General features: G+C 45.0%; 1 protein-coding gene across 4 annotated transcripts in view; it reads left to right on the forward strand.

Annotated features, from left to right (window-relative positions):
* Positions 1–14,532, forward strand: part of adamtsl3 (ADAMTS-like 3) — a 250,200-nt gene that overhangs the window by 130,076 nt on the left and 105,592 nt on the right. For all 4 annotated transcript variants that reach the window (XM_055900039.1, XM_055900041.1, XM_055900038.1 and 1 more), the window contains 3 exons: positions 7,340–7,414; positions 12,742–12,899; positions 14,200–14,311. In XM_055900039.1, the coding sequence (XP_055756014.1) occupies positions 7,340–7,414; positions 12,742–12,899; positions 14,200–14,311 (345 nt within the window). The remainder of the gene's footprint in view (positions 1–7,339; positions 7,415–12,741; positions 12,900–14,199; positions 14,312–14,532) is intronic.

Genomic DNA, 14,532 nt, shown 5'->3' on the forward strand with positions numbered 1-14,532 from the left:
CTCTCTCTCTTTATACTCTCTCTTTATACTCTCTCTCTTTATACCCTCTCTTTTTATACTCTCTCTCTCTTCTCTCTCTCGCTCTTCTCTCTCTACCCCCTCCATCTCTCTTCCCATCAGCTTCCTCTACCTCTCTAGTAGTTTGGGCGCTACAGGCCCTTATTTTTCTGGATGATGATCCAGGGCACCCGGGGCTAAGGACTCTTGGCCTGTGTGTGTAGGTGTTTGTGTAGGTGTGTGTGTGTAGGTGTGTGTAGGTGTTTGTGTAGGTGTGTGTGTAGGTGTGTATGTGTGTGGGTACTCGTGCGTACGTACGTGTGAACTTGCGTGCAAGAGTGTATGCGTATGTGTTTTTGCGAGGGTGTGTGTGTCTGGGCTCTGGACTCGGGACTCGGGATAGAGTCATGCTCTCTCCTCTTTATTAATCTACTGTAAAAGCTCCTAATGAGGAACTGGCAGTTGTGCTTCATTCCTCACAGCTCACTCTGCACACTCACTGCAGCAGCATTCCCAACCAAAGGAAAAGATCTAAATATGCAGAGAGCGTTTCCACACTGATTCACACATTGATTTCGTTTCCTTTGAGATGTTGGTGTATCTCTACTCAGCACTGGACAACTAAACCTCAGAGCAACACTATGAGTCTGAGGGGAATGTAATATGCCCCAGTGACACACACACACACACACACACACACACACACACACACACACACACACACACACACACACACACACACACACACACACACACACACACACACACACACACACTCTCTCAGCATGACAAAGCATGACATAGCACGTTAGTTTATTGTGATCCTTTATTTCTGATTGGGAATAGTGTGTATCAGTCGTTGTGTCTGGAATATGCTTAAAGCCAAAGCGCCAGTGCCAGAAGTACTCCAATGCATCGGCGAGTCGATGAAAGATCAGTCTAAACCAAGCTCATAACAGAGTACATCCACGTTTCACTGTTCACTCATTTGTTTGGGTGGACGGTCACTTTCCCCCAAAAATGTCATTTCAGACAATTGAACAAACTCAGAAAAACTGGAATGGACTTTCATTACCATAATATAATCTGAGACTAACCGATTCTCTTTCCATATATAATTACTTTGGTGGGAGTCCAGCGGTGCTTAATTGTTAAAAGGAGTGTCCCAGTACTACGTCCCAAATGGCACCCTATTCCCTATATAGTGCACTACTTTAGACCAGGGCCCATAGGGCTTTGATAAATAGCAGTGCACTATGTAGGGAATAGGGTACCATTTGGGATGTAGTTCTAGTGCTGCCAGAGGGAAAAATAGATTTCTCAAACAGCGGAGAATAGCATTATCACTCCACTTGTCTATAAACCTCTCGCCTCGTTAGAACAGAAGACTCGCCCCTCTCAGCCACAGGCTTGGAGAAGAACTATGAAAAAGACAAGTGTCTGAAAAGGCAGCACTTTAGCAGGGGAACACATTTGGCACGGGTTCAACTGAAATGAAAGAGGTCTATCGTGCGCCTATCAGGCTGGATATTGAGGTGTGTGTGTGTGTGTGTGTGTGTGTGTGTGTGTGTATGTGTGTGTGTGTGTGTGTGTGTGTGTGTGTGTGTGTGTGTGTGTGTGTGTGTGTGTGTGTGTGTGTGTGTGTGTGTGTGTGTGTGTGTGTGTGTGTGTGTTTGTACATTTTTAGCTGTACATGACATTAAACGCTGTGACTATTTAGGAGACATGTGGATGTGCTCACTACTACTTCACTGCGGCACACTAAAACATACAGTGCATTCATAAAGTATTCAGACCCCTTCCCTTTTTCCACATTTTGTTATGTTACAGCCTTATTCTAAAATGGATTAAAAAAATGTTCTTCATCAATCTACGCACAATACCCCATAATAAGAAAGTGAAAACAGATTTTTAGACAAGAGGATGACGAGGAGGGGCAGTGATAAATCTGACAATGAGGTCTGACAGTCTACCTCTCTCTCTCTCTTTTTCTCTCTCTCTTTCTCTCGCTCTCTCTCTCTCTCTCTTTCTCTCGCTCTTTCTCTCTCTCTTGCTCTTTCTCTCTCTCTCTTTCTCTTTCTCTCGCTTGCTCTTTCTCTCTCTCTCTTTCTCTTTCTCTCGCTCTCTCTTTCTCTCCCTCTCTGCCCTGTGCCCCAGTCATGTGACTTCCAGATGGTGAAGATGACCCAGAGTGATGTAACCCTCCCCCTTCATCACCATCCTCCCTTTCCCTCTCCCATCACCCTCAGGCACTGCACCCAATCCCCCTCTCCCCCATTCATCACCATCCTCCCTTTCCCTCCCCCATCACCCTCAGGCACTGCACCCAATCCCCCTCTCCCCCATTCATCACCATCCTCCCTTTCCCTCCCCCATCACCCTCAGGCACTGCACCCAATCCCCCTCTCCCCCCCTTCATCACCATCCTCCCTTTCCCTCCCCCATCACCCTCAGGCACTGCACCCAATCCCCCTCTCCCCCCTTCATCACCATCCTCCCTTTCCCTCCCCCATCACCCTCAGGCACTGCACCCAATCCCCCTCTCCCCCCTTCATCACCATCCTCCCTTTCCCTCCCCCATCACCCTCAGGCACTGCACCCAATCCCCCTCTCCCCCCTTCATCACCATCCTCCCTTTCCCTCCCCCATCACCCTCAGGCACTGCACCCAATCCCCCTTTCCCCCTCCCCCTAAAAATCAGATATAACTTATTTACATAAGTATTCAGACCCTTTGCTATCAGCTCAGGTGCATCCTGTTTCCATTGATCCTCCTTGAGATGTTTCTACAACTTGGCGTTCACCTGTGGTCTATTCAATTGATTGGACATGATTGGAAAGGCAAACACCTGTCTATGTAAGGTCCCACAGTTGACAGTGCATATCAGAGCAAAAAACAAGATTGAACTCTTTGGCCTGAATGCCAAGTGTCACATCTGGATTAAACCTGACACCAGTGAAGCACCATTAAACCTGACATCAGTGAAGCATGGTGGTGGCAGCATCATACTGTGGGGATGTTTTTCAGCGGCAGAAACTGGGAGACTAGTCAGGATCGAGGGCAAGATGAACAGAGCAAAGTACAGAGATCCTTGATGAAAACCTGCTCCAGAGCGCTCAGGGCCTCAGACTGGGGCGTAGGTTCACCTTCCAACAGGACCACGACCCTAAGAACATAGCCAAGACAACGCAGGAGTGGCTTCGGGACAAGTCTTTGAATGTCCTTGAGTGGCCCAGCCAGAGCCCGGACTTGAACTCAATCAAAAATCTCTGGAGAGACATCCAACCTGACAGAGCTTGAGAGGATCTGCAGAGAAGAATGGGAGAAACTCCCCAAATACAGGTGTGCCAAGCTTATAGCATCATACCCAAGAAGACTCGAGCCTGTAATCGCTGCCAAAGGGGCTTCAACAAAGTACTGAGGAAAGGGTCTGAATTCTTATGTAAATGTGATATTTGTGATATATTTGTTATAAATTAGCAAAAATGTCTAAAAACCTGTTTTTGCTTTGTCATTATGATGTATTGTGTGTAGATTGATGAGTTAAAAAAAATACATTTTAGAATAAGGCTGTTACGTAACAAAATACGTTAAGGGGTCTATATACTTTCCGGATGCACTGTATATACTGCTGTATTTAATGATTGGTTCACAGCATGTTTTATATGTGTGCACCACACAAACACACACACTGTGTTGTATGTATCAAGAGTCTCAGAGTAGGAGTGCAGATGTAGGATCAGTTTTGCCTTGTAGATCAGAATGAATATTATTACATGGAGAGGAGAGACCTGATGTTAGATCATCACTCCAACTCCTCCTGAAACTCTTGCTACATAAGGATGGAAGTCGATGGGAGTGTTCTGTTAGCGATAATACTGCTCTTTGTAACCCCTGTCACTATTACAGGTTGACGTTTACTGTCATCAATATTGCTCTGGAGGCAGAACTGAGCGATTTCCACTAGATGCAGTTCAAATTGGCTATATCGTAAAAATGTATTAAAACAAAAATGTGCTTTTTGGTCTTCATTTAAGGTTGGCTTAGGCATTAGATGGCTTAGGCATATCAGATGTTATCGCCTGGTTGGAGAGGGGGGGGGGGGGTTGTTAACGTGACTGTCACAAGGTGTTTCTACAGTAGATATCAGATGTTATCACCAGGATGGAGGGGGGGGGGGGGGGGTTAACGTGACTGTCACAAGGTGTTTCTACAGTAGATATCAGATGATATCAGTGTGGTTATGGTTAATATCGGATTTTATGACTTTGTGGCTTAGTGCCCACTCTGCAGAGCTGCCTCCGGTACGTGAGTCATCCCAATAAATGCCAATCTGCGTCGGGTACAGGGGGGGGTTGAGTACAAGGAGAAAGAGTGGGGAGAACCGGGGAGGAAAGGTTCACACACACATTCTGTGTCACTTGTACTTTACCTGTGAGAAGTTTACAGTACAGAGACACTGTGTGGGGCTTGGAGGGGGGGTTGTTAACGTGACTGTCACAAGGTGTTTCTACAGTAAATATCAGATGTTATCACCTGGTTGGAGGGGGGGGGGGGGTGGTTAACGTGACTGTCACAAGGTGTTTCTACAGTAGATATCAGATGTTATCACCTGGTTGGAGGGGGGTTGTTAACGTGACTGTCACAAGGTGTTTCTACAGTAGATATCAGATGTTATCACCTGGTTGGAGGGGGGGGGGGGGTTGTTAACGTGACTGTCACAAGGTGTTTCTACAGTAGATTAGAGATGTTATCACCTGGTTGGAGGGGGGTTGTTAACGTGACTGTCACAAGGTGTTTCTACAGTAGATTAGAGATGTTATCACCTGGTTGGAGGGGGGTTGTTAACGTGACTGTCACAAGGTGTTTCTACAGTAGATATCAGATGTTATCACCTGGTTGGAGGAGGGGGGGTGGTGTTAACGTGACTGTCACAAGGTGTTTCTACAGTAGATATCAGATGTTATCACCTGGTTGGAGGGGGGTTGTTAACGTGACTGTCACAAGGTGTTTCTACAGTAGATATCAGATGTTATCACCTGGTTGGAGGAGGGGGGGGGGGTGTTAACGTGACTGTCACAAGGTGTTTCTACAGTAGATATCAGATGTTATCACCTGGTTGGAGGGGGGTTGTTAACGTGACTGTCACAAGGTGTTTCTACAGTAGATATCAGATGTTATCACCAGGATGGAGGGGGGGGGGGGTTGTTAACGTGACTGTCACAAGGTGTTTCTACAGTAGATATCAGATGTTATCTCCTGGTTGGAGGAGGGTTGTTAACGTGACTGTCACAAGGTGTTTCTACAGTAGATATCAGATGTTATCTCCTGGTTGGAGGGGGGTTGTTTACGTGACTGTCACAAGGTGTTTCTACAGTAGATATCAGATGTTATCACCTGGTTGGAGGAGGGTTGTTAACGTGACTGTCACAAGGTGTTTCTACAGTAGATATCAGATGTTATCACCTGGTTGGAGGGGGGGGGGGGGTTGTTAACGTGACTGTCACAAGGTGTTTCTACAGTAGATATCAGATGTTATCACCTGGTTGGAGGGGGGTTGTTAACGTGACTGTCACAAGGTGTTTCTACAGTAGATATCAGATGTTATCACCTGGTTGGAGGGGGGGGGGGGTTGTTAACGTGACTGTCACAAGGTGTTTCTACAGTAGATATCAGATGTTATCACCTGGTTTATCACTACAGACGCACGCACGCACGCACGCACGCACGCACGCACACACGCACACACACACACACACACACACACACACACACACACACACACACCCTTCTTGCCTAACCTCATATTTGTCTGCTATGGGAGGTCATACTATATTGGACACATATTCTACTGTACATGTCGCTGTTGTTCTTCAGTTTTCACATGAACACATTTAGACACATTATAGACTGCAGAGGGAGAAATATGGGTTATACTTTTTCCTCTCTGGTTTGGAAACTCAGATTCCATGTTGCTCCTTGGAAGAACATTCCTTATCACAGTCTTGGTCTACGTCCCAAATGGCACCTCATTCCTGTATAGTACACTACTTTTGACCAGGGCTTCTAGGCTGTCACTTGGGACTTAAATTCTGACAATGATTTTACCGTCCAACGGTTACTCCAGGTTTTTCAACACTGTGACTTCTCGAGAGACATCACAGATACGTTATTTCATTCCACTTTGAAACCAAATAGTTTCAACACAGTTCTATTTGACCTCATAAAATTAGTTGTCATACATATTTTTTTACATCGATTGTGTGCTTAAGTGGTTGCTGGAAGTGTTTCAACAGTTTGACTTGTTTCAGCACACGTTCCTTTGGCCCCACCAACCCCCTTCGTTGATAAGACACTGAAGGTCAGTATGATCTGCCAACTGAAGTAGAACTCCTACACGCTGGCTGTGTCCCAAAAGGGGACCTTATTCCCTACATGACAGAGCCCTATGGGGACCCCGTCAAAGGTAGTGCACTATATAGGTAATAGGGTACCATTTAGGACCGGCCCAACTTTATTTACTGATGTTCATGGTGAGATCTGAAACCAAAAGGAGTTCATTGTACAAATCAACTGAAACGGGGAGGAAACAGTCACGCCAGCTCGATAATAAGAACAGGAAAAGATTGCTTCATTTGTTTACTCTAAAAAGGAAAAGAAACCTGCAGACTGCTCTTGCTCCTATCACTTCCAAGCGTTTTAATTTTCTCACCTTATTAAAGCTTACGTGTCAGCCTGTTGGCCTTCAGTAAAAGCTCTGACGAAGAGGAAGACACGTCAGCTTTAATAAAATAAGTGATACGAGGAAGAGCTGTGTGTGGGATGTCTTTACTTTAAAGTTGTCACATTATTCCCACACCTGCAACAAGAACTTGTGAGAGTGCCATCTACCCAACAGCTTAGTGGACAATTGTTCCACTCTCAGAAATGACGTGTCGTGTTGAGAGACCATCTGTTAATTACGTCTGCATCTGCCATATCTAATTCCAGATTAACTAAGCGTGTATTTTTTTAGGACATTTAGTGTATCGTATTCTAAGAGTGTATGATGTATTCTGAGGACATTTTTGGTATTGTGGAGACATTTCTGTGTATTGTGCTGACATTTTAAGTATACTGTCGCAATTGTATGTATTCAGGAATTTGGTGCATTGTGAGTATATGTTGGTGTATTTTGGATATATATTTTGGTTTAATGTGGAAACAAACTGGTATTTGGTGTAGTTTGGGACATTTGATGAATTGTGCTGACATCGTGGTGTATTGTGAGGACATTTGGGGTATTGTGGAGACATTTTGGGATTTGTTGAGTAGTCTAAATACAATCTCCTTTGTCCTACAGCTGTGAAGACAGTGCTGGAAGTCCCCTTGGGAAGTAGGAGTTTGAGAGTCAGCTCCAAGGGACCTGATGTCATAGGTGAGTACTTCACTGTTCAAGGGGCCTGTCCAAACTGCACACAAACACACACACACACTCACACACAAACAACCACACACACTTTCTCTTGGTCTCTCTTTCTCTCTAAACATCTGGGCTAACAACTGTTCTTCTGGCAGCTGATCAGTGCTAGTGATTTATAGAGGAAGTCATCACGTTATGTCTAACTCTGCCCAGCACTGTGAGAATCACATACCATACTGACCACGAGCCACTCTGATATGTGCACACACACACACACACACACACACACACACACACACACACACACACACACACACACACACACACACACACACACACACACACACACACACACACACACACACACACACACACACACACACACACACTTGCAGGTAGAGACGCAGACATGGAAACACAATTGCGAAGAAAAACACACACACACACACACACACTCACACACGTCATGCTTTGCCATTCAAGAATGTTCAGAGATTCCAGAATGTTCCAATGAGGACCTAAAAAGCAGGGCTGATAGAGGGAGGGAGAGAAAAAGAGGGAGACAGAGTTCTCTCCTCTCCTCTCTGTTGGCTTGTGTTGGGAGCTCATGCATTTCAGATTTATGGGATGTATTGCCAATGTGTGAGCGCGTGTGTGTATGTGTATCTGAGAGCGCTCTGTGCATGTGTGCAAGACTGCTTCAAGTGTATGTCTGAGCACTGTGTGTGTGTGTGTGTGTGTGTGTGTGTGTGTGTGTGTGTGTGTGTGTGTGTGTGTGTGTGTGTGTGTGTGTGTGTGTGTGTGCGTGCGTGCGTGCGTGCGTGCGTGCGTGCGTGCGTGCGTGCGTGCGTGTCTCTGATTCCACAGGAGACATGGCTAACTCCAGCTGCCTCGTTGGTGGCCTACATCATAATACACCCCTACAACTCCACATGTTTAAGTGGATGTGTGTTTTGTCAGATGTTTCAAAACAAGGGTTTGGAGTGACCTTCGAATTACTTTAACAGATCGTTTATCAACTATCAGGAGACTAGCGAGGCCGACGTGGAGAAGGAAAAGAACAGTGACGTAAAAAAGCAAAACTTTTGAAAAAAAAAACAGTAAAGGAGAGCAGAGTAAAACCCGGTAAAGGAGAGCAGAGTAAAACCCGGTAAAGGAGAGCAGAGGAAAACCCGGTAAAGGAGTGCAGAGTAAAACCCGGTAAAGGAGAGCAGAGGAAAACCCGTTAAAGGAGAGCAGAGTAAAACCCAGTAAAGGAGTGCAGAGGAAAACCCGGTAAAGGAGTGCAGAGTAAAACCCGTTAAAGGAGAGCAGAGTAAAACCCAGTAAAGGAGAGCAGAGTAAAACCCAGTAAAGGAGAGCAGAGTAAAACCCAGTAAAGGAGAGCAGAGTAAAACCCGTTAAAGGAGAGCAGAGTAAAACCCGGTAAAGGAGAGCAGAGGAAAACCCGGTAAAGGAGTAAAACCCGGTAAAGGAGAGCAGAGTAAAACCCGGTAAAGGAGAGCAGAGTAAAACCCGGTAAAGGAGAGCAGAGTAAAACCCGGTAAAGGAGAGCAGAGTAAAACCCAGTAAAGGAGAGCAGAGTAAAACCCAGTAAAGGAGAGCAGAGTAAAACCCAGTAAAGGAGTGCAGAGTAAAACCCGTTAAAGGAGAGCAGAGTAAAACCCGTTAAAGGAGAGCAGAGTAAAACCCGGTAAAGGAGAGCAGAGTAAAACCCGGTAAAGGAGAGCAGAGGAAAACCCGGTAAAGGAGAGCAGAGTAAAACCCGGTAAAGGAGAGCAGAGTAAAACCCGGTAAAGGAGAGCAGAGTAAAACCCGTTAAAGGAGAGCAGAGTAAAACCCGGTAAAGGAGAGCAGAGTAAAACCCGGTAAAGGAGAGCAGAGTAAAAACCCGGTAAAGGAGTAAAACCCGGTAAAGGAGAGCAGAGTAAAACCCGGTAAAGGAGTGCAGAGTAAAACCCGGTAAAGGAGAGCAGAGTAAAACCCGGTAAAGGAGAGCAGAGTAAAACCCGGTAAAGGAGAGCAGAGTAAAAGCCAGTAAAGGAGAGCAGAGTAAAACCCGGTAAAGGAGAGCAGAGTAAAACCCGTTAAAGGAGAGCAGAGTAAAACCCGGTAAAGGAGAGCAGAGTAAAACCCGGTAAAGGAGAGCAGAGTAAAAACCCGGTAAAGGAGTAAAACCCGGTAAAGGAGAGCAGAGTAAAACCCGGTAAAGGAGTGCAGAGTAAAACCCGGTAAAGGAGAGCAGAGTAAAACCCGGTAAAGGAGAGCAGAGTAAAACCCGGTAAAGGAGAGCAGAGTAAAAGCCAGTAAAGGAGAGCAGAGTAAAACCCGGTAAAGGAGAGCAGAGTAAAACCCGGTAAAGGAGAGCAGAGTAAAACCCGGTAAAGGAGAGCAGAGTAAAACCCGGTTTCTTGTGAACTTGAAGCTGGGTTCCAGAGGCTTTACATTTCTCATATCAGCTTTTACTCTGCTCTCCTTTACCGGGTTTTACTCTGCTGACGGTAGACCCAGTAAAGGAGAGCAGAGGAAAACCCGGTAAAGGAGAGCAGAGTAAAACCCAGTAAAGGAGAGCAGAGTAAAACCCGGTAAAGGAGAGCAGAGGAAAACCCGGTAAAGGAGAGCAGAGTAAAACCCAGTAAAGGAGTGCAGAGTAAAACCCGGTAAAGGAGAGCAGAGTAAAACCCGGTTAAGGAGAGCAGAGTAAAACCCGGTAAAGGAGTAAAACCCGGTAAAGGAGAGCAGAGTAAAACCCGGTAAAGGAGAGCAGAGTAAAACCCGGTAAAGGAGAGCAGAGTAAAACCCAGTAAAGGAGAGCAGAGGAAAACCCGTTAAAGGAGAGCAGAGTAAAACCCGGTAAAGGAGAGCAGAGTAAAACCTGTTAAAGGAGAGCAGAGGAAAACCCAGTAAAGGAGAGCAGAGGAAAACTCGTTAAAGGAGAGCAGAGTAAAACCTGTTAAAGGAGAGCAGAGTAAAACCTGGTAAAGGAGAGCAGAGTAAAACCCGGTAAAGGAGAGCAGAGTAAAACCCGGTAAAGGAGAGCAGAGTAAAACCCGTTAAAGGAGAGCAGAGTAAAACCCGGTAAAGGAGAGCAGAGTAAAACCCGGTAAAGGAGAGCAGAGGAAAACCCAGTAAAGGAGAACAGAGTAAAACCCAGTAAAGGAGAGCAAAGTAAAACCCGTTAAAGGAGTAAAACCCGGTAAAGGAGAGCAGAGTAAAACCCGGTAAAGGAGAGCAAAGTAAAACCCGTTAAAGGAGTAAAACCCGGTAAAGGAGAGCAGAGTAAAACCCGGTAAAGGAGAGCAGAGTAAAACCCAGTAAAGGAGAGCAGAGTAAAACCCGGTAAAGGAGAGCAGAGTAAAACCCAGTAAAGGAGAGCAGAGTAAAACCCGGTAAAGGAGAGCAGAGTAAAACCCAGTAAAGGAGAGCAGAGTAAAACCCGGTAAAGGAGAGCAGAGTAAAACCCAGTAAAGGAGAGCAGAGTAAAACCCAGTAAAGGAGAGCAGAGTAAAACCCAGTAAAGGAGAGCAGAGTAAAACCCAGTAAAGGAGAGCAGAGGAAAACCCGGTAAAGGAGTGCAGAGTAAAACCCGTTAAAGGAGAGCAGAGTAAAACCCAGTAAAGGAGAGCAGAGTAAAACCCAGTAAAGGAGAGCAGAGTAAAACCCAGTAAAGGAGAGCAGAGTAAATCCCAGTAAAGGACAGCAGAGTAAAACCCAGTAAAGGAGAGCAGAGGAAAACCCGGTAAAGGACAGCAGAGTAAAACCCAGTAAAGGAGAGCAGAGTAAAACCTGGTAAAGGAGAGCAGAGTAAAACCCAGTAAAGGAGAGCAGAGTAAAACCCGGTAAAGGACAGCAGAGTAAAACCCAGTAAAGGAGAGCAGAGTAAAACCCGGTAAAGGAGAGCAGAGTAAAACCCAGTAAAGGAGAGCAGAGTAAAACCCAGTAAAGGAGAGCAGAGTAAAACCCGGTAAAGGACAGCAGAGTAAAACCCAGTAAAGGAGAGCAGAGTAAAACCCAGTAAAGGAGAGCAGAGTAAAACCCGGTAAAGGAGAGCAGAGTAAAAGCTGATATGAGAAATGTAAAGCCTCTGGACCCAGCTTCAAGTTCACAAACTCCACTGAAACGAAATATTGTTAGGAGCGGTTTGAGAGAAGTGGGATCATATTTTCACCTTGGAGCCTTTCTTAAAAGGCTATTTGGCTTACAAATGGCTTATTTTTGTGATATGGCGAAGGGCTACGTTGTGGTTAATTATTTCAAGTTGTGAAATTCCACATTGTCGTTTGTGATGTACTGTATAATTGATGTTGAAAATACATTACACACACCTGGGCCTTTGCAGAAACATTGTTGAAGGTGAATTGAGAGTTTGTTGAAATGTTAGTGATTCCATTCATCTCTAATGTAAAACATTGTTTTGGGAAGACGTTTGAATCTTCCCCCTCATAAAAGATTCTGTGAGAAACACATATGTTAGAGAAAGACAAATAAAGAGAGAGAGAGGGGGATGACAAGAAGAACGGCCGATGCTGTGCCGTGGGACAGCTGAATATGATTGTCTCTACGAGAAATTACTCTATAAAATTCACTGTTTATTTTCTTACACCCACTCAGTCGTTTGGCCAATAGACATTCAAAGAGTCACACATCAATGACTGTCATTGGAGATGATGAAGTCTCTATTGTTAAATCTTTTTAATATTAAACTGTTATCATCGTGACCTTTATCTTAGCCTTGGTGTATTGGGTCCATATTCATAAAGCGTCTAAGAGTAGGAGGGCTGATCTAGGATCAGTTCCCCGTTGCCCATATAAATCTTATACATTGTGATCTGAAAGGACAAACTAATCCCAGCACTCCTACTCCGATACGCTTTATGAATATGGGCACTGGTCCGTTCATGTATAGGTGGGAATCATGAGAGTGAGCGCATGCACACACACACACGCACCCGCACCCGCACCCGCACACGCACACACACACACACACACACACACACACAGCAAACAGTGTTAACTCGCTGAGCTGAAGGTTAGACGTTACTGCAGCAGCTTACCTACCGTCTTCTGTGTTCAGGTTTCAGACAAGATCCCCCTTTTTGATCTACATCAACACCGTTATCAGCTGTTCTTGGTGTGAGGAGTACTGCTGATGGACTTTATACATCCAGATTTACCTCATTATGTCTTTGTGTGTGTCTCTTTCTCTGTCTGTCTGTCTCTCTCTCCCTCGATCTCTCCCCCCTCTCTCATTCTTATTCTCTCTTCTCTCTCTCCCCCTTTCTCTCCCTCAATCTCTCTCTCCCCCTCTCATTCTCTGTTCTCTCTCTCTCTCTCTCCTGCAGTAATCGAGACCCAGTCTCTGCAGGGTCGTAGAGAGGAGCACAGTCTGGTCTCTCCCGGTTCCTACCTCATCGGCAACACCACCGTGGACTACCAGAAAGGGACAGACAGACAGACGCTCAGGACACAAGGACCTCTGGGAGCCGATTACATCATCAAGGTGACACGAGGAAGAGGCGCTGAGTCAGTGGCCTGGAGGCAAATGTTAATCCTACCTACCTATCTAGGATCAGATTAACCCATCTCAAGTAATGATTTTAACATAAGGGGGATCAAATATATCTGATCCTGTATCAGTAGTTATAAGGGAAACGTCTACGTACATCATTTATAAGGGAAACGCCTACCTACATCATCCAATAGTTATTTCTCGATTTCTCTCATGATTCTGACAGTCTTTTTTGTGTTCTTAGATGTTGTAATCTGAGTAACCATATCAATATTGTTTTTGTAAATGACCATTCTTTTACATCCACTCATGTCAGAAAACTGAACAGATTGATGACAATTTTGTAGAGAAAGCCCTTGCCAATACATACACATTGCATGTTAGTGCAGGATGCTGATTACACCCATAAAGCAAGCTTGCATCCCTAATCACACCCTATTCCCTTTGTAGTGCACTACCTTTGACCTAATGCACTTTGAAGTAGTGCACTGCAGGGGATTGGGTCCCATTTGGGACACTACCTAAGCTCTCTCCTATGTTCCATGTCATCAAAGCATTGCACAAACATGACACGACTCCCATTTCTGTGGCAATAAAACACAGCGTGCCATGGCTCTCCTAATCATCATCATCATCATTAGCGTTAGCATTATCTTCATCATGATCATCATAGTCTGAAAATCAGGCCCTCTGTGTATTCCATAGCAGACACTAGTATGTAGGCCTAGGCTGCCTGCTAAATGGCGCCCTTTTCCCTTTTTAGTCCACAACTTTTAAAATGAGTGCACTATAAAGGTAAAAGAGTTCCACTGTCTTTCACATGGAACCAATGACGTAATGACATAATATAGGATTTGGACCGGCGCTGTAACTACACATTACCCACATCACAAATGTTTAGTTTAGAAAATAACTTCTACTTTCATCTGATGTTAGCAAATTCTTGTTTATTCAATGTGATTATTAATGTTGAAATAATTCATTTAAATAAAGGGATACTAGAAGGGAGTGTGGTCCAAATGCTTGATTGCGAGACGTTCTTCTGATGGATGTTCTGTATGAAAATGAGGATTGGGCTGGTTCTAGTTGGCACCAGAGTCTGTTCAGACATTGAGTTTTACGACTTTATACATTGAGTTCTAAGGCCAGTGACTGAGTTTGAGTCTTAAATCTCAATAATCTTTCTAAACATGTCTAGATCTCTAGACATCTTTAGATATGGATGTGTGAGTGCGTGCACGTGATTGTGTGAGTGTGCGTCTGTGTCTAACAGTGTGTGTGTTCTCTCCAGGTGAAATATGCTGCTCCCAGGGACACGATGGTCCAGTTCCTGTTCTATCAACCAATCAGGTACCAGTGGAGAGAGACTGACTTCTTCCCCTGCTCTGTCACCTGTGGAGGAGGTGAGACAGACCCCAGATCAGCTCTTAAAGAGACTGTTGTTGCTAGCTAACAAGGCCGAGCCTTTTGGGGACCCTAAGCGATCAAAAACCTTTGTGGTGAAAACATTTTAGCGGCACCTGTCTTGGTGGTGGAGAGAAAAATGTGCAGATTTAAAGATCATTTCAATTCAATTTCAAATGTTTTGGCGCTCAGGTAGTTATTGCAGTTTTAAAACACATTT

Source organism: Salvelinus fontinalis, chromosome 35, assembly GCF_029448725.1.
Source record: "Salvelinus fontinalis isolate EN_2023a chromosome 35, ASM2944872v1, whole genome shotgun sequence".
Lineage (NCBI taxonomy): Eukaryota > Metazoa > Chordata > Actinopteri > Salmoniformes > Salmonidae > Salvelinus > Salvelinus fontinalis.